Source organism: Ictalurus punctatus, chromosome 8, assembly GCF_001660625.3.
Source record: "Ictalurus punctatus breed USDA103 chromosome 8, Coco_2.0, whole genome shotgun sequence".
NCBI lineage: Eukaryota > Metazoa > Chordata > Actinopteri > Siluriformes > Ictaluridae > Ictalurus > Ictalurus punctatus.
In genome coordinates this window covers 10,945,839-10,971,173 of record NC_030423.2, presented here as the reverse complement: position 1 = coordinate 10,971,173, position 25,335 = coordinate 10,945,839, and the positions used below count along the sequence as shown (strand labels likewise).

Genomic DNA, 25,335 nt, shown 5'->3' with positions numbered 1-25,335 from the left:
TGTGTACTGTAAATGTAGCAGATGAGTGTTCGGTCAGCTTATGCTTCAAACCATGGGTATGTTTTCTTTACAGGAAAGCATAGAAAATTAACAAAACCCTTGGCATTATTTTATTAATTCAACAACTCAAAATAGCTCATTCAAAATGCAGTGAACTAGATTAAATAACCTATGATTTCATGGCTTAACTAAGGTGCATGAGTAACTGTCTGTGAATGATTTATTAAAAAAAACAAAACAAAACAAAACAAAAAAAAAAACCCAAAATAATAGGGTGTGTTGGATCAAGTGCTATTTTATAAACTGCCAAATAAAGGGAGAGGAAGCCATATTGTTAAACTAAATGTGATAATCACAACTAGGACTATTCATACAGCAATATACTGGCAATATAGACTCCTGTTAGATGTTTATTTCAGTGCTTGCCATCTTCTGATTCATACATCATATACATCTTTTTTTTATTTTGAACATATTACATAAGACAACAACAACAACAAAAAAGTTGGCAGGTCTTAATACAGCCCTCAGACATTACTGTTTCTGAACAATGGACATACATGTTTTCACACACAATTTAAAAAAGATGATCACGGAATTATTATTATTATTTTTTAAATGTCCTGAGGTTCAAAACACACCACACGCAAGGAATGACCCAAGAGAAAAACAGGATATAGCGGAGAGATGCAGCAGATTAACCAAGTGCCTTCTTATGAGCAACAATTAAACCTAAGGTTATCGATTCTTTTCACCATAGATTTTTTTTTACTCTACACTGTGTAGTGGTAAGCATGACTCTGAAGCATTAGTACTCGTTTAATAAATGTTTTTTAGACACCAACCAATTTCCCCATTAGTCTGGATATAGACTAATGAGACAGCTCTGAGAAATTGGATCAAATCTCTGATGTCATCATTTATAAGAACTACAGCGACTCCCAGGATGCCGTCTTCGGGATTTGCATTGACATATTTGTTCATTTTTAAAGACAGATGCGTCATCTCTGTTTGGGTAAATTAAATTTCACTGTTGTGAAAACACCGTCAGCGTATGCCCATCATCATCATCATCATCATCCACTGTAGATTATTTAAATGCATTTGAAATGGCATGAAACAAATATATGGGGAGAAAATTACAATAAAAGCTGATTCAATTCAAAGCCCCACATTTATCACAGTTATTATCATCATTATGTTCGGTAAAAAGAGCAGCATGATTGCTTGTGTAATTATGGCACGAGTCTCATGCGTGTCTGACTGAAATACCAAGAACAACAAGCCTTAGGTAGGAGGTGGTGACACAGTAAGTCATGGCCTGGAGGACTGGAGATTTCATTCAAGCTCCGTCAGTCATCACTAATGCACTCTGCACTTTCCTGCCTCCACACCATACCTCTTATTAACCTAATTAATTAAAATGCTACTTGTTTTGTCAATGGCCTAAATTTTCACATGCAACTTCATACACAAGCTCATGAGGCTTACTTCTGCAGGATGGATGAAAAGAACACAAACCAGGATGACAAAATTGAGGGAGTGAGGTTATTCATTACGACGTTATGAACAGGATTGCTTTAAGCGTGCCTCTTCACTGGAGATAGATGAACTGAGGGGGATAAACAGAACCTGGAGAATCACTCTGGTGTTCATCTTTGCCTTATTCTCCATGGCAAATATTTTCATTGTAGAGCATTAACCTAATGGGCCACATTTAAGATTACTACAAAATAAATAAATAAATAAATAAATAAATCAAGCAGCAAAATTCCTATTTATTCCATTTAAGCATGCACAGCATTGTGCATGTTTGCTGACATTCTGTGATCTGCTTCCAGGCTAGGTGACAGTTTATGAAACACCAATAGTGGCCATTTACCCCTCAGTTCCTTCTACCTTTTGTTTCCATCCTCCATCTGGTTGTAGCAGTTTGACTCCGAATCATAATTTATTCACCTCAGCTGAATTTGTCAGTTCCTTCTTCCTTTCTTGTTCTACTTTTATTTCTCTCATTTGTTTAAGTTTGCTCCCAGGCTGACATGTAGCCTACCGCTATATGTTTACTCTGTCAGGGCTGGTTAGACAGAAAAGAGGAAAACCAAAAAAAAAGCAAGACGGGGAGATTAAAGGGCCCATGCCTAAAGCTAAAAGGATACTGTGCACAATTTATTTACAGTTTACCACACACACACACACACACACACACACACACACACACACACACTCTGTCACATCAAAGAATAGGCTAACCATGTTTTGACACACACACACAGTTTAAACACATGGCATTGCGTCGCTTGACTGCTACTCATTGCATCTCATTTCCAATGCTGAACGCATTCCCCAATGTTAGAAAGCACACTCTGGAGGCCAGGGAAAAGTGCCTTTATAGAGAGGAACGTGGGCTTCGGTTATTGTCATTAAGAAAGACAGAAGCTTAATGGCATCATTAGAGTTTCAATTACACTCTTACTTAACTAGGTGTTTTATGTGTAAACAGCTATACGGCAGTGTCAGTATACTGCTATATGAAACATCAGTTTCACTGATAGACAGTGGAGAAGAAAGACCAAAGGGAAATGGACCAAAAAAAAAAATAAAAAAATTCTACCTACCTGTCCCAAGATGGGGCCCAGTGGAGGCCCTGGAGCTGCCTGTCCTGATCGAACAATAGCTCTGATCACACCACCTGCATCCACCTTCTTCACTGCTTTCGCTGCCTTGGATATTTTGGACATCTTCTATGTGTTTGCCTGGACCTCGGCCTCCCTGTTCACAAAGGTAATTTGCTGAGTTCTAATTTAAGGCATTAAACATTCAGTGCTCCACAATCGATACATAACCAGAGGCAAACAGTGTATTACACTCCATCTCTCAGGCATGCTTGCTTTGTAGTCTAAGGCTACATTTGCACAGCAGGCAAAAAGTGGACAAAATCTGATCTTTTTCTTCAACATGTGACAGATTTGTTACTTGCATGGCTGTGTGAACAGCAAAAAAAAACAACACAACCCCACATCGAATTATTTACATCAGTGAGATGTTTTCAATTCCGATTTGGGCGACTTTCATATTGTGGTACTGAAATCTGGTACGTATCCGATATGTGGCAATGTGACCTCTGTCTGAACAGGCAGATTGGAAACATGTGACTTTTACGTCAATCCGACTTGACGTTCGTGATCATTTCATTCTCTCAGGAGGGAAAGCTACATGATAACAGTGAAAGAAGATTTCATTGGGGGGTTAGTGAGGTAACGGACCTCACTGAGATTTGGGGTGATGCTGCTGTACAAACAAAATTAGACGGCATATATCGCAACCACTCTGTGTTGGAAGCACTCTCAAATGAAAAGGTAGAACGCAGCCATATGAGAACTTGTTTGCTGCGGTGTCAAAGGAAAGTTAAAGTTTAAAAGCGAAATTGAAAGAAACCAAGGACGTGAATCAAAGTAACGAAATAGTGGCTGAATAATGTGCCCATTTTTACAGCGAGCTTGAACGCATCACGTGACGTGACACTTGCTCAAATGTCAGTTTAAGAGTGCGATCTGTCCAGACATAAGCCACGTTGAAAACATAGTTTGAACAGAGTACAAAAAAAAAACAAAAAAAAAAAACAGATTGTCAGTAAATCTGATTTGGGCCACTTTTGCCTGCTGTGTGAATGGAGCCCAAGACAGATGTGGAGCTGGTGTGGGTGAATATGGTTGCAAAGTAAAGAGCAGTGAACGGAAATGGGGATAGAAAGATAAACAGAAAACCCCAGATGTGTGAGGGCTCTTATATGGTGCACACATTCTCTCTCACTCTGATCCATTATAAGCACAGCTCAGGCCCTATAAGGCACAGTAATAACTACAGCAAGGGTGCTAGAGCATGGCTGGAGCAATGCCTGAGGATTCATTCAAGACTGAATTCAATTGACAGATTCGATCAATTACTTGAAAGATGCAATGGCCTCAACTTTTGTTTGCACAGAGGTTATTTCTCTCTCTCTCTCTCTCTCTCTCTCTCTCTCTCTCTCTCTCTCTCTCTCTCTCTCTCTCTCTCACACACACACACACACACTTTAAGCTCCTTACACACAGATTAATGGGCTACACGTTTGTGAAATCAGTATGGAAGAATGGCTTTGCAAATAGGCTAACGGGATACAAAACCCACAGACTGTCTTAAGTGCTGTTTAATCAGTCACGGTATAGTCACATTAACGCAATGCAAACCGTTATAAGAATCCATGACACACTCCACCCGGTAAGAGGGAAAACACACTTTGTAGAAACAGGCACAAGGGACCCGCTTTAAAGCTTTATTGCCACAGATCACAGATCTACGCACACAAAAGGGACAAAAGCAAGGAAACCCTTTAAAGAGCATCGAGGCAGCACAAGCGTGACCAGGACCGGAACCTTTAATGTGTGTACTGTATAGCACTGAAAAGTGTTCGCTGAAAATACCCATACTTGATTTGTAAAACTTCAAATGCCAGGCACGTCAAGCCCTTTATTTCCATCCCTCTTTACGCTGCAGCTCTAATGCATTTACACTCTTTAAGAAGCGTGTTGCAGGTTGGATCAATTTATTAAGTCAGTCAGAGAGTGAACGCCTGGCAACCTTTCCTCTCCTGTGCAATCTCTATGAACTAGTCAGAATCTGAAGAGTGCGACGACAGCTCGACAGCCTGAGTGAAGTAATTTACTGAAAAAAAGTGCTATTTGATCCGTTTTTAGAACTTATCTTACCAAGAACCAACGTATGACTTTGTCTTCTTTGATATGGGGATGTTTCCATGCTTGTTTATTGCTTCACAAACACTTCTCTGGTCTTGGAAATAGAACAATAAATAATAAAAAGATTGTTGTTTTCTTTTTCTCCACCACAACAGCACAGGCGGTGGAGTGATATTCTGTTTAAATGTCAGTCCTGCAATTTCAGGATGTCAGTGTTTATAAAAGCTTACACGTTGTGTAAACCAAACAAAGGGCATTAAAAGACAGTTTGAATGCTGAAGTCCCTATATGACATGGCTTGTTAGATCCGATTTGATTCCGTATGTTGACCGCTTGACTGACTTGCACAACGGCGAAACACCACACCGCCAAATCTAAACAGATCTGACAGTAGCTAGCTAAATACAAAGAACAGCAAAGAGATCCATAAGACCTTTTTTACTTACTCTTTCTGATTGAGAAGCCCTGATAGTGACTAAAGATGGAATCGAATTCTTGTTGATGATCACAAAGCTGCACCTAGATATGATTAATACATTTTTTTTATTGCTTTCCCGGAAGTGATGAACTAAAAAATTATAACAAAAAGAACATCTCCTCATATGTTTTCATATTGGTATCATATTGGTATCCATATCAGTAAGGGTCAGATGCAAAAAGCTCTGAAACACCTTTTATTTCAGGGGCCCTTACACTCAAATTGTGACTGCCTCATTTTTTAAATGTAAATAAATTAAAATAAACATTAATTAAAGATGTGTTCTTAAAGATTTCGTTAATAATGTACACATGTTCAGTACTGACCAGAGGATTTTTGATGCATATTAGAAATTCCAGTATTTCCCATACATAAGTGATACTTTGGCACTGTGCACAAGTATACAGACAACAAACCAAGTACATTTTATCCTATAAAAAAAAAAATTACATTTAACTTATTAATACATTCTGAGAAATCATTGTGCATTGTTTCTAATTTGGCTTTGGCAGGAATGCAGGGAGAGACAGAGCTAAGAAGGGGAGGAACGGAGTGGCAGTAACAAACTAATGAGAAAAAATGGCAAATGGAGCTGATAAAACATTCTCCTTTCCTGTCAATACTCAGACATTAATTGTTCTGTGTGTTTGATTGCTAGTTAATAACTGGGAAGTGTAAAGATGCCAACAAACTTGGTGTGGGGGGGTCAATGATACACTCCGGTCACGATTTGATTCGATACACCATACTGGCTTCACATTCCGATTCAATTACATTCTCAGAATATTTTAAACAGAATTTGAAGAAAAAAAATGAAGGACTAAAAAATCTCCCATTTTATTTCTGAAACAAACAATACAAAACAATGTGCACGTTTGTCTGTTTGAAACTAACATTTATAACGGTTTAAAATTGCGAAAAAAGATGAAGAAAAGAATAAAAAATAAAATAAAATGTACTACAGCTGTACTCCATACCTTAAAAATAAAGAACTTTATCAATTCTAAAAATTTTATTGAATACACAAAAACTCTGAGCTGGGTGAAAATGAATTATTGAACTACAATGAGCGCCCTAGCAGCACCTGATGCATCATTTTAATCAGAAATAGAGCTCCAAAGTGGGCTATAATGCCAGACTTCCACATTTGACTTCCAGAATTTCCTATTGTTTGAAAGCTACTGAAGAGCTCTTTTTAACAGTTATATCATGGTTGTGTAACCATATAAACTATAAAGTGTGTCAATCATGGTGATCTGGTCACTTCACAAGTGCAGATGATTCCTGGTTTTGGTGTAGGCTCTCCATGAAAGAATGTACAATACAAACAGTGCAACTGTATTAGATGCATAATTAACTGAATGCTGATTTTCACTGTGTGAATAGCACATTGCCACAGTGCACAGTCATTTTGAGAAGTTACCAAGTTACCTGCACTTCTGTATATTCAGGTACAGGTACAGCCGGTCAGAGCCTAATATTAGGCGGCTGTCATTTTCGTTGCGGCAATAGAATAAAGAGGAAAAAAAGTAACATAAAATGTGGCAAATGAAATGAACAAGCTCTGATTTTGTTCACTATTTTCTCCTGCTCATGATTCAAGGAAATGATGGAGAGCTCCAATTACCTCCAATACCTTTGTGCCATCTATTTTGGCACAAAACTCGCAGACTTTTGTTAGCTAGCTGAAGATGAATTAAAATTCGAACTTTGAATATTTGAATTTAAGATATAAATGAATAATGAATGAACTATAAATAACAAGCATAAAAAATTCACATTATTGTATTACAGTCCGTTTTATTTATAGTTTTGGTTCTGTGGTTCTATTTTATTTAGGTGTCACTGATTTAGGATACATAAATATACATGATCTTTTATTTATTCATTTATTTTCTTAAAACATATCCAAACATCGAACAGGTTTTTAAGCTCTAATATGAGCTCTAAATACAAGCCCAATTCCGAAAAAGTTGGAACAGTATGGAATATGAAAACAAAAAAACAAAAATAGAGTCATTTGAAAACTCAATTCACCATGTACTATACTGAAAACATATTATTTGATATTTTACTTTGTGAATTTAATTTATTTTTGAAAATATACACAGTCATCAGATTTTAAATGAAACACACTCCAAAACAGTCGACTGTTTAACACTGTGTAACATCACCTTCTCTTTTAATAACACTTATTATTCATGACGGTTTGTAAGACAGTGATGTTTGAGGGATCGGAGATCACATGCATTCAGAAGTGGTTTTCAGCCTTGCCCTTTATGCACTGAGATTCAACCGGATTCCTTGAATGTTTTAATTATATTGTGCACTGTAGAAGGCGAAATGCCCAAAATCCTACCGGTCTGTCTTTGGGGAATGTTCTCAAAGCGTTGGAGATCTGCTGGCAGATTGGCGAGCCTCGACCCATCCTTGCTCTTGATGGACTAGGCCTTTTTTGGAGGCTCCTTATATACTATGATTAGACGATCGCCTCACCTGTTTCACATCACCTTCTTATTTCAACTTGTCACATCGCTAGTAGTCCTAAATTGCCCCTGTCCCAACTTTTTTGGAATGTGTTGCATGCATCAATTTAATCAAAACGTTTACCTCCAAAAAACTATGCAGATGATTAAGTAAAACATCAAATACCTTGTCTTTATACTTTTTCTTGTTTAAATACAAGTCAAAGTACATTTACAAATCACTCCTCTTTGTTTTTATTAGCATTTCCCATATTGTCCCAACTTTTTCAGAATTGGGGTTGTAAAAGTACTTTAGATCATACTGCTTTTCTCTTGACTTTATTTACATATGTGGCCTTGTAGTAATCCAAAACTAATCAGATTACATTACTTTCATATTGTGATATTTGGATGATGTTACTGATGACATTTTTTAGGAAGTAATTTGTAACTGTAACGGAATACATTTTTTAAGTAACCCACCCAACCCTGATATTATCATTATATCAGTGGCATAAAATGGTCTTAAAATGACAATAATATCTTTTATCGAAATTATTTCTGTGACAATATATCGTCCAACAAAAGTAGTTATCGTGACGGGCTTATATGTTGGTTTACATATTATTATACTGCTTTGACATAATTCTGTCACCCACTACTGAAAAATAAGCAAATAAGCAGCCTAATCAGCTGTTTAATTCATTTCTCAGATGAAGATAATGAAGTTTAGATAAAAGGTAATACCTAAATCTCATCAGTATAAGCAAGAACAGCAGCATTTGATTTATAGCCCAGAGACCAAAAATGACTAAGAAAGACACAACTCTTGCCACAAAGTACGTTATGCAGCATTTGCATATATAGGATTTACAACCTGGCATTTTGAAAGCCAGCCAGTTCATCAGGTTTCTCCCTCTATTGATATATTTATTTTCAGTTTGAAACAAATTGAACTTGCACACATGGGAAAACAGCTTTGTTTAGACCCAAGAATAACCAATTTGTAAGACCTGCTGAGCAAGGCATTTGCACCCCACTCCTCCTCCCACTCACAAAATAGGTTGGATTTGTTACAATAAATAATATAGAAAAGTATAGACTACTAAAATTGGCTACTCATGCATCACAGAAAGTGTTCATGTGGTAAATTACTAGGTGAGCAGTATTATTAATGATGAAGGTTAAAAAAAAACAAAAAAAGCAAACCAAATGGTGCACAGAATTTACTACAATCACAATCTGGCTACTTGTTTCTCATACTTTTGCATCAGTTTTAAGAATGCAGCAAAACCTGCACTGGTGAAGAATACGCTATTTTTCAGAGGTAAAATACAGCCTTTTATCTTGCTGACAAGAATGGAATTTCAGTCCTTGCAACAGAGTCATGTGAAAAAATTAGTACACCCCATAGAAATTGTTGGCTTTTTTGACAAATGGACAGACAAATATTTGATCCTCTTTGAGCAAAAGGAAGTTGATCGATTTGAACAAAGCCACAAGGAAAAATAGTTCTTTCAATCCTTAATTCAACAGAAGTATCAATAGATGTGATATCCTCCTGTGGAAAAATTAGTATCATTTCTTGAAGGCATTTTGCATAATTGTCCACCAGGCTTGCTGGAATTTTTGACCACTCTTCCATGCAATATCCTTTCAGATGCAAGATGTTTGAGGGTTTTCTTGCATGTACGGCCGGTTTCAATCCCCCCCCCCCCCCCCCAACATTTCAATGGGATTCAAATCTGTGCTTTTTATAGGCCATTCCATAACCCTCCATTTCTTCTTTTTGAGCCATTAATTGGTGGATTTGCAAGTGTGCTTAGGATGATTATCCTGTTGAAATGTCCACTTTCGGTTCAACTTTAACCTTTGGACAGATGGCCTCACATTAACTTCAAGCACTCTTTGATATGATGTAAAATTCATAGTTGAATCAATGAAGGCAAGCTGTCCAGTCCCCAAGGCAGTGGAGCAACCCCAAACCATAACATTTCCACCACTGTGCTTCACAGTTGGTATGAGGTGCTTCACCTGAAAAGCTGTCTTTGGTCTGTGCCAAACATGTCTGCTGTTACTGTGGCCAAATAACTCTATCTTTGATTCATCTGTCCAGAGCACTTTATTCCAAAAGGCCTGGTCGTTGCCTATATGCTCATTGGCCAACTGTAGTCTTACAAAGGCTTTTTCCTGGCACGCCTCACATGCAGCTCAAATTTGTGCAATCTCTTTCTGATTGTAGAACTATGCACTTTGGCACCAACAATTGCAAGACTTACTAGCAGATCCTGTGATAAAATCTGCTCTTGGGCTAAATTTGTTGGGACGGCCAGCCCTGGACAAATTGGCAGTCGTTTGAAATCTGTGCCATTTGTAGATTTTCCTTACAGTGGAATGATGTATTTAAAAAAAATTGGAGATCTTTTTAAATCCCTTGCCAGACTCATAAGCATCCACACCATTTTTTCTGAAGACCTTACAGAACTCTTTAGATCTGGGCATGATGACACCACATACCTCAATAGCAAACAGAACAACACACATTAGATATGAGAGGGGTATAAATAAGACAGGTTCCACCTGCACTCCCTAAGCAGGTTCTAATCACTGACACCAAATCTTGAACACCTGTATCTAAAGGTGTGATAAATGTAGGGGTGTACTTACTTTTTCCATGTGACTGATCTGTTTATTTTTTTTGGTAATTTAAATTGTGAAAATTACTACAAAATGTCAATTTATGTCATTTAGCGTGAAACACCTTTATTAATAGGCACTGTTTCAAAGAGGATCAAATGTTTGCTTGTCCAAATAGGTTAAAACAAACCCCCAACAATTTCCATAGGGTGCACTTATTTTTTTTCACATGACTGTATATTGTGTATGATTGTGTGTACTTGCAGGTATTGCAAAAAGGTTACATCGATCAGCCACAACATTAAAACCACCTGTCAAATATCGTGCAGGTCACTCCACAAGACCCCTGAAGGTATGTTGTGGTATCTTGCACCAAGACATTATCAGCAGCTCTTTTAATTCTTGCAAGTTGTGGTGCTTTCTCTTCCCCAAATAAGTGATGCAAGCACACATGCCAATGTTAAAGAAACCGTGATTCATCAGAGCAGGCCACCTTCTTCTATTGCTCCATGGTCCTGTTCCTATGCTCATATGCCAATTGTAGGTGCTTTAAGCAGTGGACAATTTGTGCTACAGAAGCTCTTCTGTGGGATCAGAAGTGATGGGCTAGCCTTCGCTCCCCATGCACATCAATGAGCCTTGTGTGCCCGTGACCATCACTGTTCACCTACTGCCCTTCCTTGGACCACTTTTGGCAGGTGCTAACGACTCCATACCTGCAACACCCCACAAGACTTGCTGTTGTGGAGATGCTCAGAACCAGTCGTCTAGCCATCACAATTTGATCCTTGTCAAAGTCTGTCAGATCCTTACGCTTGCCCATTTTTCCTGCTTCCAACACATCGACTTCTACATTACAGCCTTCTACTACGTGCATTATTTCTTTTGAAGATGATGTAGCTAACCATTTTTGCAAGAACACATTACTGTAGGAAAATGCATTAAACAAACCTGAAACAGAAATGATAAATGAAAAGTCCCTCTTTGTGAATTTCTTTACACTAATGAGAATGGATGTTTGCTGTGAAGCGTGCATGCAAAAATAATAAAAAGGTAAACTTGGGTGATTAATGGGAATTATTATTTTTTTTGCACTCATTGTTTCACTTTATGAGTAGTCATTTGTATAAAATAGTGTCAACATGATGTGTAAACATGCGACATCAATGCTGACATAATAGACCTTTCAGGCTGCGCAAATAAAAAATAAAAACGCCTGCTTTTAGCCATAAGTATTTTATCAAAGAAATATATAACTATGCTTTATGTTTACCTGTTCTACATTTTTCCCCAAATGTACTCTACCTAGCTGTAAAACTCTTTTGAAGGTTTCTTAATCATATAATACCCAGAACTTAAAAACAGTTTTGAAATGTAATACCTTCATTAGAACAAATCAAACTAACAATTTAAACCAGAATAATAACCGAGATCAGTCTTGAAAGCAGTTCATTGTAGAATTGTGTTGAATTAAATGCTCCAAACTTTGTTGTGTTCTGTTCTGGATCATAAATCATGCCCATGAAGTCACTGCATGGGCATAGAAACAGCTGTGACAGACAGATTTGCATTTCTTTTTTATTTTTTTTATTTATTTTTATTTATTTATTTTTTTTTAAAGTACTGAGCTTCAGGGAATGAGCCAACCTTTTAACACAGCTTTAGTTTCTGTATAACTACCCTGGAGGAACACCATCCAGGAAAGATCACTCAATTAACTTTTCAATATTTATCATAGGATAGGTGGACATGCCCTTAAGCCTGCATGTAGCCTTTATTGCATGGCTGGTTATGTATGGATATGTGCACCTCAAATGCAGCTGTGATGCCCACCACTTATAAAAAGGCTAATGAAACTAAACTCCACACTGCTTCGTACTGCAGCCCATCTTTTATAAGCCACAGAGTCCACAGAAACATCACAATTCAAAGAGCACAGCAGTATATTAGTATTCTGTTCACTGATCCAGAAGTTGCATATTGATAGTAGCGGATGTGTGGGAGGGTCAGTGAAGTGCCCTGAAGAACTCCTCCTCATCACAGGTGAAGTTTGTGAGAATTTTTTAAAGAGAGAAAATCACCCCTACATCAATTTTCCATTCACAAACCCCACTGCAGCAATTTTCCATTCCCACCTACGGTCAATTAGCTCTAAAATAAAAAGCCTCTACACCCTGAGCCACCAGGCCACAGAAACCACTACTTGCTCTTGGAGGTCACGTAATATTGATTTCACCAATTAACAAACCATTTTATGTTCTGATTGTGGCACCTTCTAGAACTGCACAGTTAAATAGCATTATACTGTAGCACTGTTGAATACTTAACTCTGTTTGGTCGGAAAGTGTTGAATAATTTTCTAACAGCGAGGCAAAGCATAGGTTTATATTAACGTTCTTGTTCTACTACTTTATCATTTATATAGCAACAAACGTACACTGGGACTTGTACGGCAGCCGCTCCACATAAACAGATTAACGGGTATAATTGGGTCAATGACAAATTAGGCTTCCAAAAGGAATTAAATTTTATTCTTTTTTTTTTTTTTAATGGATGTAATGCATATTTTTGATTGTGAAACAATGACTACGTTTACATGGACAGCAATAACCTAATTATTGGCCTTATTCTGAATAAGACAATATAGTGATTAAGGTGTTTACTTGAGTTGCTTTTAGAATATTCCATTCATGCTCCCGTTTTACGTTATATAACAGAGAGATTAACAGCACAAGTCATTACGTCCCCACGCCACGGCGTCCGATGTTCCCTCCAGAATTTCATGCATCAATATACAGTTGGTCTTCGTTATGGTACCATATACAGTTTTGAGTGTTTTTATTTTAAATTTTTACGAACGCTTCAAGTGCAGGTAATTATTTGTCATGCTGTACGTGCAAATAGACGACTGCTTGAAACTGTGGGCTGTGTCCCAAACCGCGTACTTAACTACTATATAGTAGCTGAGATACATGTATTTCACCTACTATGTACACACACACACACACACACACACACACGTATTTCACCTACTATACAGTAGGTAAGTATGCGGTTTCGGATGCAGCCGTGCTGTCTTGTTTGCCATAGAACGGTTGAGCACCGCCATGTGTGTACATGTCCTGTCGCAAAATGCGGTGAAAACTCCCACACGATGTTAATAGTGTGATTAAGGTGTGCACATGTCTATAATGCACATTGATAATGCGACTAAAACAAGTCTTAATTCAATTTGTGTTTATTAGAGTACGACTTTTATTGGATTAAGGTAATTAAAAATTGCTGTTTACATGGTAGTTTCTTAATCAGAGTATTGTCTTAATCGGGTTAATATTGGATTATTGTTGTCCGTGTAAATGCACTGAATGTGTTGAAACAAGTCTCATTTGTTAAATAACATTTCAAACGTGGGTTTTTTTTCCCAAGACTCCTTCAATTGTGATTTCTCTACTTTCTGGTTCCCTATGCATACTTCATTAATGGAACTGGCCAAATCTCAGTACTCCTTATACACTTATTGATCTGTAGATAAAAAGCAACCAGGTCATACGATCATCATTACAGAGCCTTTTAGCCATACTAATTCTCTAATTTCTGAGCAGACCATGACTCACTGGTCACTTGGTTAAGTGCAGGTACAGTGTATAAAACCTTCTGCTGTCATGAATGCTTTTTCCCTTTTCAAATACCCATTGACTGAGGCAGACATACAGAATGTTAATGTGTATGGTTCATAGAAGTCAAGGCAGAGTTTCCCCAAGAGGATCGTAGCCCAAAGATCATTGTTAAATGGTAGAGCCATCTCACAAGAACCACTAATTAATTGGTATCTCCAAATATCTACCAATATTTACACTTTGCTGACTTACACCCATCCTTGTCTGTATACCCAAAGATTGCTGAAATTTATAATTAATGTTGCTCAATGTAAGCTTATATATATATATATATATATATATATATATATATACACACACATACACACACACACAGGATTTGATATGTTATTGTCAGCAAGAGGTTATTTCATAACAAGTTCTGCTATGGCCCCTCCTCCCATATGGATTGCTGCAAACTTCTACACAGTAATGACATTGCTGATGTACTGACATACTAATTAGTACTGCAGTATGCAATCTGAGACAGAGTCACAAAGGGCCTCTATTGTGACTACCAGTTACTGAATATTAAGTAGAATTCAAACACTCTTGCACTCAATACAAACTTCCACTTTCCACTGTATGTCCTGTGGTGTGGACCATCAGTGCTCTGCTTGGCCATAGCGAGCCACCGTGATGCATCTGTGCTCATTTTGTGGGATCAGAACTCTTTGTTGAGCTCAGATCGTTCAGCCCTCTGGACATGATGTGTCTGTCCTTATTCTTTGCAGTGCTGAACATCTCTGAGGTAGGGCTGCTTGATTATGGCCAAAATGATGATCACGATTATTTTGATCAATATTGAGATCATGATTATTTATCACGGTTATTCATTGATTTTAGGGACAACATTTTTATTGCACTTATACATTTAAATTAACAGACCACTGCTTTCACCTGCATGTTAGCTCCTGCTAATGTACAAATCTTTGCATCAAATTAGACTGGTCCTTAAAGTGCATCATCTCGTAGAAGCAAAATATAAATAAAATTGTACCAAAAGTATAGGATAAGTAAAAATAAAAATACCATCAACCAAATTAAATTATGCAATCAAAGATAACAATAATGCAAGCAAATGAAAACAATTCAGGCGAATGCAGAAAAGGCAATAACAGTGTTTACAGGAGGAGATAAACAGCCAAATCACCCAATAGAGTGGTGCAGGGATGACGTCATTTTGTACCGGAACCCAGGAGTTATCATCACACTGGTTCCCTCGACAAAAACCCAATAGGATTTTCCCATAGGCTTTTGGGTTATTGTGAAAAATAAGCTCTGTGGTCAACAAAAGTTTACAACACTGAGACGATTTTCTCCATCAAGATAATTTTCACAAATGAACACAACTTTTATGAAGTTTGAAGCCTAAATACAATCGCCAGAAATAAACATAAACCGTATACTATAAATGAACTACACCACGGTCGCTCGACTTCAACGTCACCAAGCTTCCGACAACTTTTCCAAACTTGATTTAAAAAGATTTTCCATAATACGGATTTTGCTCAACGTCTGCAGTCCCATTTAGCAACTTGATAGTGTCACGATTTCCCCCTCGCACAAGCGCTGGAGCACACAGTGCGATCTGAAACCAGAAGCAAAGCTCACAGCACGAGCGTTCAAATGCTAACTTGTTTCTGGGTTTTGGCGTACAAAATGACATCATCCCTGCACCGCTCGCTCTACGGTGACTGGCAGTAAGTTTAAGAAGCGGCTGATTTGATCTGCAGCGGAGTTTTCTATGAGCAGAGGATGAAATTTAAACGTCAATATCGCAGTCGATCATGTTCATGTAATCATGGGCAGTCAAAATCATAATCGAGATCAATATTCGATTAATTGTGCAGACCTACTCTGAGGTTGATGTTACCAAGCTGGCTGGTTAACATTTGTTGGCCAGACAGTGTGGAGAGTAGGCTTGTGTGATACAACAATTAGAACTGCAACAACTAATCGATAAACTCGATAATAACTGATTATGAAAATCGTTGTCAACGAATCTCATTATCGATTAGTTGGTCTGCGCGCTGCACGGGGGAGACTTACTCATTATGTTACTTCTGTTCCGAAAACACATTTCGGAGAGTAAATACTAAAGTTATGTCCCGAATGGCGTACTATACACTTACAGTATGCACCATGTGTCTATAGTCTAGAGAGTGAATTTTAAAAAGGTAATATCATCTCAAATACCTCACTAGCGTTTTTTTTTTTTTTTTTTTACTAACTGGAAGTGTAAGCCACTTCCTAGTCGACGGCACATGACGTCATACGCACGCTAGCATTAGCAGACACCCAGAGTCACCGACAATGACTTTCTTCAGTTGACTTTTTGTCAGCGTTAACTTTTATTTCCAACATGACCTCAGTCCTCATCAGGTGTAGGCGAAATCATCACGTGACTGAGGAAGAAAGTCCTTTAAGGCAGGGATTCCCAAACTTTTCCAGGGCAAGGCCCCTCAAATGGCATTAACATTTGACCGAGGCCCCGCTTTTGCAAGACTATTGAAAATACAGACCTCTGAATATATCACCCTTTTTTTCAAATTTATTAATAATTACATCAGGAATTTTATATATAAAATCATATATTTATTTATTTTTCACACCAAACTGTTGAGGCCCCCCAGGCGCCCTCTGGCGGCCCCCACTTTGAAAACCACTGCTCTAAGGCAGGGGGCATTTTATATTAAACACTGCAGAGATCAAACAGTGCTGCACGAGGACACTTGTGTTTATATCCGAAATGCTCCACTGTGTATAAGGGCCAGGGGAAACTGGTGCAAGCTGCTTAAAAGGTTTAATTTAATTGCGTTTATTGTCATTATATGCTGTATTTGCACGCTTGCAGTGTAAATTCTGTTGTTTATTATAACGGAAGTGATATGTTAGTGACGAGGCCGCGTTGCTGATCACGCGCGGTGTAGATGCCCTGATACAGAATGTAGCACGGGTAAGATCTGTAATGTATAATTAAAACACTATGAGCAAAAGTAAACACAGGTAAAAATAATGTCTAAAGGCAGTGAGTAACAGAAACCACAAGGTGCAGTGAAAGTGAGTTTTTATTATTAATTTAGGACTGTAGTTTAATTCTGTGCTTTTTATGCAAAGTTTGCCCCGCCCCCATCCAATCAATCGATTAATCGAAAAAATAAAATAAATCGGCCAACTTTATGAAAATTATTATGAAAATAATTGTTAGTTGCAGCCCTAACCCCAACAAAACATTTATATTTGTTTTTCACTTAAATAGGTGTGTAGCCTTTTTTTTTTAAATATACATTTAATATTGGTTTGCCATGTTTATTAGGAATGTCTCCAAAAGATTTTTGATGAAAAAAGAAAGAAGGAAAGAAAGAAAGAAAAACTAATGAAGACAAAAAACTAAACAGAACAAAAATTATCATGCCTGGTTGATTACGATCATCCAATCTGTGCTCTCGGTGTATTTTGACTTGTGTAATTTAAGATATAAATTGTATATTTTGCAATCGGACATGATTTGTTCTTAGGCTTGTCTTTTAGTTAACAAGCTAAAGTTAGCCAGCTGGCTTGCTACAATCGGCTCTATATGAAGCCAGACATCTTTCAAACATTGTAGTGTAATGAAGTATGACATCTAAGACAGCGTATGATTTGTGCTTCCAAAACCTCCTGCCAAATCCGACTTGACAGCTCTGACTGTGACTGCAAAGAAAACTCACAGTGACTCCGGAGTACCACCCCCCCCTTTGCCCAAATGATAATGTTTTAAATAATCCTACACACTGCAGTGAGTCAGAAACAAGCACCTTGAACAGGTCTGCATTTAGGTTTTTTCAGTGTTAATTAAATTCACAACCTATGTTGCGCATATATATTTTAATCCCACTTGCCTTCCCTCCTTTTTACAGTTTGCTATTTTGTTAGCAACTATTTATTTGTTTAAAATGATCTATTAAGAATATGCTCTCATGCATTAGTTTAAAATGCAATGTGCTTTGGCAGAACTGGGAGGTCAATATTTGTGGTTACTATTTTAAACTTAATTAATTCTCATTTAATTTGTAATGGGTTACAAATCTATTTCAAAGGCTCTGGGACTCCAAAGGTCCACAGTGAGAGCCATTATCCCCAAATGGGAAAAAAAATCCCAGAAGTGGCTGACCTTCCAAAATTCCTCCAAGAGCACAGCAATGACTCATCCAGCAAATCACAAAAGACCCAATGACATCAAAGGACCTACAGGACTCTATTCCATCAATAAAGGTCGCTGTTCATGACTCCACTATCAGAAAGAAACTGGGCAAAAAATGCCATCCTAGAAGAGTGGAGTGGTAAAACCACTGCAAACCCAGAAGAACATTAAGGCTCATCTGAATTTTGCCAAAACACACTTTGATGATCCTCAAACCTTTTGAGGCTGCGTCTGAAATCACGCCCTGTGACAGTATATACTGCATTCGATGCAGTACCCTACTGCACAGCCATTGAAACAGTATGTACTAATCATAGTATGTCATTCATGTATTTCTTACCTACTGAGAATTCAGACATACTACCCCTCTGGTGTACTGCTTTTCACCTATTGTGTACTAGGGTAGTACGCAATTTTGGATGCAGCCTGATAGAATGTTCTGTGGACTGATGAGCCGAAAGTGGATCTGTTTGGAAGATGGGGTCCCGTTACATCTGGCGTAAACCAAACACAGAATTCCACAAATAGAACATTATATCTACAGTCAAGCATGGTGGTGGAAGTGTGATGGTGTGGGGATGCTTCGCTGCTTCAGGTCCTGGGCAACTTCAATTATTGAGGGAAACATGAACTCTGCTCTCTACCATAAAATCCTAAAGGAGAATGTCCGGTCTTCAGTCCATAAGTAAAACTCAACTGGATTATGTAGCAAGTCAGTGGTCCAAAACATAGGAGTAAATCCTGGTCCCAGAAGTAATTGAAAGATCTCCCGTTACCGGAAGCGTTTGGTTGCAGTTATTGCTGCTAAAGGTGGCACAACCAGATTTTAAGTTTAAGGGAGCAATTAGTTTATCACATTGGTGATAGGTGTTGGATAACTTATTTTGCATCAATAAAAATATAAAAACATTATTGCGCATTTACTCAGGTTACCTTTGTTTTATGTTGAGTTTCGTTTGATCTAACACTATTTAGTATGAGACACACAAAAACAAAACAAAACAAAACAACCTTTTTCACAGCACTGTATTTAGATCTACCCGTGAAGCACGGTCCTTTTTACAAAATGAACCAAGGTCATAATTAAATTGTATCTTGCGCCCTCACGTGGTATAGAACCATCATTACACTCTCAGATTACAAGACAAGAATTCTGTATGCACAAACACAGACATGTATGCACACACATATATACATATGCATACATATACACACATACACATGTATACATATATATACACATATACACACACACACACACACATTATATATATATATATATATATATATATATATATATATATATATATATATACACACACACACACACACACACACACACACACACACACACACACACACACACACACACACACATTTACCTGTGGACTTTTATCAAGTCCAATCTCTAACGGTTCTTTAATCACACAGTTTAGAGTTTTAAGATTTTGGAATGATCAAAATGCTTGTAATTTAGTGAGCAACACACAAATTGCTCTCCAATTTTATTATTATCAACAGTAAGGCAAAAGAAGCAACATGATCACACAGGACATTCAGGGACGTGCACTGTGGCACTTAACTGTCATTAAATTAAACTAATGATGATTCCTGTTCACATATCCTAATATAAGCCATCTCAAAACACTGCATACATCCTTATAACAAGGAGCAGTGCAGTAGGTCCCTCACGCTGCCTCAGTCAGTCTGTCTGTCTCTCTCTCTCACACACACACACACACGCACACACACACACCCCTTAGCATTCTTGCTATAACTGCCTAGAAATTATTATGCTCAGATACTCATAAAATTCACTGGATACACTGTGATCAATATCCACACGAACAACAACGACAAAAAACTCTTCATATATGCAAGTCAAACATCTACAGCATTCAACATACTCTGGAAGTGCCCTGAAACAGAAAACAGCCTCATGACTTGTGTGACCAGAATATCTGACACAGACATTTATCCATGCAGATAAATGGTGTTCAGGTCTTAAATAGAGACAGCATACTAATATGAGATTTACATTCACGTTTACTCATTTAGCAGATACTTTTGTCCAAAATGATGTTTACATGAGGTCAAATACTACATAGCCATATAGGTCAGGGATACGTAAATGTATACAGACCATTTCAAATCATACTATGCAATCCCCATTTGTTTATATCTTGAAAACGCCTGTGCTACATACAGAGCAATAATTATCCAGCACCATCACATCTAAGCATAGAAGCAAACCATTAAATTTACATTAAATAACAGGACAATAATAGTGTCTAGAATTGCCTGATCACTGCCAATATCAAGACAGCTAGGCCAGCACAGAGTCTAAGAAAGATAAAACAGACAACAGGAAATATCTCCACTTTGTCAGAACTGCTTCTAAAAGCCAACCGAATTATTATTATTATTATTATTATTATTATTATTATTATTATTATTATTATTGTAATGAAATGAGCTTTTGCTTCAAATAAAATGCCATTTCTGAGGTGACCTCACTCTGGGTAGATTACACAGAACCAAATTATGTAATGTGAAACTTTTAATTCAAAGCATGATTCCAGGCTTTTGAAGATTTCTCAGAGCTTGTTTAAAATGGAACCCTTACATTACTCTTCTCCAACTTGTCCTGATTTAAACCTGAATAGGATGTAGTTAGCCGTCAAGTTACAAGTTAATGTAAATGCTTAAACACTGATATGGTATAAACAGCACCACTGCACTGACTTGTAAGAGAAAAGAGACAACAAGCGTGTTAAACGCTACATCATTCTATGTCATAGTTTCTCAAACTTGAGGTCAAAACCCTATAGTTGTAGGCACTGATATTTATAATGCACACGTACTATACAGAAATAAACTTGATTTGTGGAACTGATCCGAGTAGACACCCCTAATTTCCTACAATGTCGTACAACTGTTAGATGAAGAGACATTTCTTAGAAGCTGCTTGTCCTTGTCCTATCAGTTGCTGTAGAAAACAGCACATTGTTACACAATATAGTCAAAAGTATGTGGACACTTGACCATCACACAGATATGTAGGCCTTTCCCAAACTTTTCCCACAACGTTTGTGCAGGATGTCTATCTATGCCGTAGCATTACAATTTCACTTCAGTGGACCTAAGAGACCCAAACCTGTTCCAGCATGACAATACCCCTGTGCAAAAAAACAAAAACAAACAAGGCCTAGGAAGACATGGTTTGCCAAGTTTGGTGTGGAAGAACTTTAAGTGGCCTTCACAGAACCCTGACCTCAACCCCGCTGAGCACCTTTGGGATGACATCATCATTGCCTGACCTCACTAATGCTCTTGTGGCTGAATGAGCAAATCCCCACAGCCTTGCTCCAAAATCAAGTGGAAAGCCTTCCCAGAAGAGCACAGGTTATTATAACCTAGCTGAGTGGTTAAGACAGTGGGTTACTGATCAGAAGGTCATGAGTTCAAACCCCAGCACTACCAAGTCACCACCTTGAGCAAAGCCCTTAAGTCCCTCAACTGCTCAGATGAATAAACGAACTAAGTCGCTCTGGAAAAGCGTATCTACCAAAGGCCAAAACTGTAACTGTACAGATCTGGTAGCTTAGTGGTTAAGATACTGGACTTGTGCTCAGAAGGTTGTGAGTTTAAATCACAGCACTGCCAAGCTGCCACTGCTGGGCTCTTAACTTAACTTAAATGAGAATGTCACTCTAGATTAGGGCGTCTGCTGTAAATGTTATAACAGCAAAAGTAATGGGATGCCTAAATAAATAAATAAAAATCTGATAAAGAAAAAGTGATAAACACTAATAGAGCTTGAACAATATTCTATTGCTCTTTGAAAGCAAACACTTCCTGATAGAGAGGGAAAACAGTTAAACTACCAAACAAGCAACATCTAATGATATGATTGAATCTTTTTTAATATTGCTGAGTGACTATGCAAGTGGTTCATACACTTTAAGGAGATTTAAGGAGAACACGACAAATCACAGTAAAAAATTCTCTCTCTGCTAAAACCTCAATTAACAAAGTTAGTGCTCTTCCAGCTAAATGTCTAAATATGCAGGAAAACCCCACAATACACAAACATCACACAACACGCTTTGTTTACCAGCGGAATGTCAAAGGATATACATGCATACATCAATAAAATCCACGTTACAATTACAATTGAATAGGTTATACCACACAGCTTAAACAGCACACACAAACAGAAGCAGCACGTGACGGCTGTTTAATCATTTATCTATCACCAAGCAGTTCTCACATGGAGGATTAAAGGCGAGACAAGCCGCGCATTTCAAGGGAATAGTGAAATAATATGTACTCACCTGACAGATTGGAAGCTGTGTTTACACAAACCCGGCAAGACCTTCACGTTAACATAGAAGCATGTATGCTGCCATATTGCAGCCTCAAAACTACGCTAAGCTTTGAGAGACTGCCTCCTAATGTGCAGGAGGAAGAACTACATGTGCCCTAGTGGACATATACTGTAGTGCCATGATTCTAGGTACTGAATGTTCACTACATGACCAAAGGTATTTAGACACCTGACCATCACACTCACATGTGATTCTTTCCCGAACGTTTGCCACAAAGTTCGAAGCACACAATGTAAATAGTATAGGCTGTCTTTGTGTTTCCCTTCACTGGAACTAAGACGGGGGACAACACTGTGGCAGAGTGGTTGGGGGTTCAAATCCTGTCTTCGCCCTGTGTGTGTGGAGCTTGAATGTTCTCCCTGTGTCTCATGGGTTTCCTCCAGGTACTCTGGTTTCTTCCCCCAGTCCACAGACATGCCATTTTTAAATTGACTGTAGTGTCCCAGGAAAGAGGGAACGTCCCCCGGACCTTGCGAACGTCCACTCAAGTCTGTATTTGGTCCGGTTTATAACGCTCTCTAGCGGACGTTCCGAGGACATCCGCATTTGGTCCGGTTTATAATGTTCGCTGGCGGACGTTCCGAGGACGTCAGAGGATATCAAATCATAACACTATTGAATGTGTTTATTTCAGAGAAAATCCCCTAAGCATCCCGATTGGCTTGTCATATCTGTCATATGATGTTCAAAAAGAACAGATGGATGTGATGGTCAGGTGTTCAGGTGTCCACCACTATCTTTTGTCCAGCTAATGTTTCTGTAATGTTTATATAGAGAGCAGCCATGGCCATAGCAAATGTAATACATTTCAAAAGATGTTTTAAAAATATATTTGAAATCGGCTGTACATACAGCTCATGCATACTTTCTATTATGTATATTCATCTTTGCATATCTAACTCTTTCTATATACATACTGTACATATATGATATTTAATTTAATGTAAAGTTATCCGTTAAAAAACAATAAATGTAAATAAATACATTATATGTATCGCAATATATTCTTAAAACTTCGTCAAAACGGGTCAAATTCAAATATTTGGATATAATCTATAAACATATTTTGAACTATAAAAATACGTGGAAAGTTAAAATATTGCACAAATATTGCGATTACGGTGTGTGGACATTAGGGGGCGACATTACTTTTCGAACGCGCTCAGTCAGTCGCAGAATAATTGCGTCATTTGCGCTGCGTCTCCCTTTAATCTGCATGGCTACGGAACAGTTAGCTAGCTAAATCAGCAGATTGTGTTACAGTATCTGGTGAAAACGGATGTTTAATTAGTTTAAAACTAATCATCGGAATGGCGGACGCAATACAAAAGAAGCTACAGACCGAGCTGGAAAAATACCAACAGATCCAAAAAGGTATCTGTGTGAAAACAATGCCCAACCAAGCCCTTTGTGACTGCTGTGGGCGAGCTGATTTTTCAATTATGTGACTCTGGTAACATCAACTGTGTCCTATTTACTTTATTATAATGCCCAGTTATTGGAGTTGCAGTAAAACACTGAGATCGACAGCATCTGCGTTACTGTTATTATAAACTCACTTGCTTTCACTTTTAAGTGCTGCTGTAGCCTGTAACGTCCATTCCGCTTAGACACTGCCATTTGTCTTCATATAGTTGGTTGTGAATATAAGTCACGGCATGCTACGGTTTAGTACTGATGAGTGCATAAAACTATTTGTGTTTTTCTTATTTGTTATTGTTTATCTTTTCTTTAACACTGCAGTATCTAGGAGAGTGTGCAAACTAAGCATTTCCTTGTATAAGGAAGCTTACGCATATGACACAGTTTTTGAATCTTGTCTAATGATTGCTTGCATTACAGATGTTAGTAAAAGCATGTCAGCCCGACAGAAACTTGAGGCTCAGCTTACCGAGAATAACATAGTTAAAGAGGTAAGGAATATTGTTACGTATAAGTTTCCTGAATTTTGGGAACGAGGCATTTTGTGTCCCATGTGTAATTGTGTGTAATTAGGCCTATGTGTTCCTCAGGAGCTAGACTTATTGGACAGCCAGAATACAGTTTACAAGTTAATTGGACCTGTCCTAGTGAAACAAGATCTAGATGAAGCAAAGGCAACAGTGGGCAAGAGGCTCGAGTACATAAACGGAGAAATGTAAGTTGGTTATATGTTGCGTACAGTTTGTTATATTGCTGCAAGTATAATGACATTTCTAGATAAGAAATACAATTACAGTTTTCTGAATAATATTGAAAACAGATTTTATTATATTATAATATTGATTTTATTGTAAATTGTTTGGCATGAAAACAGTCCAAGAATCCAAGAATTGGCATCAGTAGTACAGTTGTGTGCATTGAAATCTTAATGTGTGTCTGTGTCTTTTCTGTGCAGCAAACGATATGACACATTATTGAAAGAGATGGAGCGAAAGACTGAACAGCATCGTGAGGTCCTCGCCAGCCTGCAACAAGAGTTCCAGCGTGCTCAGGGCCTTTCTGTTGGCAAAGCCTGATTTGTTAATGGATTATAAATAAACCTCATTATTTAGACATCCCTGGTCCCATTTGCTGTTTCACTCCACCTACCATTGTAGACCGACTATTCTTGTTCATTCATCATTCAACTAAAGAGATTTAGAACAGACAAACAAAAATAATAATAAGGGCTGGGTAAAATCAAAGCATCAATTGAGGTATATTGTTGACAGTTTAACTTATCAGGCCATAAATAAATGCTGCTCACTGAAATTTATTTAGTTGATGTGACAGCAAAAAAGGGATAGTCTAAGCAACGGACAGGA

At 37.9% G+C, this 25,335-nt stretch overlaps 2 protein-coding genes across 2 annotated transcripts in view; one reads left to right on the top strand and one right to left on the bottom strand.

Moving 5' to 3' along the window:
• Positions 1-22,628, bottom strand: part of mrpl11 (mitochondrial ribosomal protein L11) — a 45,885-nt gene extending 23,257 nt beyond the window's left edge. The window contains exons 1-2 of the mRNA XM_017474972.3: positions 22,496-22,628; positions 2,619-2,772 (exon numbers count right to left, since the gene is read on the bottom strand). Coding sequence (XP_017330461.1) covers positions 2,619-2,741 — 123 coding nt within the window. The 5' untranslated portion in view covers positions 2,742-2,772; positions 22,496-22,628. The remainder of the gene's footprint in view (positions 1-2,618; positions 2,773-22,495) is intronic.
• A 1,122-nt stretch (positions 22,629-23,750) lies between these two features.
• Positions 23,751-25,084, top strand: pfdn6 (prefoldin subunit 6; the record flags this gene model as incomplete). The annotated part of the gene is given in 4 exon segments (NM_001200639.1): positions 23,751-23,923; positions 24,392-24,462; positions 24,562-24,686; positions 24,927-25,084. Coding segments are annotated over 4 exon segments (381 nt in total). The 3' UTR covers positions 25,048-25,084.
• Positions 25,085-25,335: the final 251 nt, after the last annotated feature.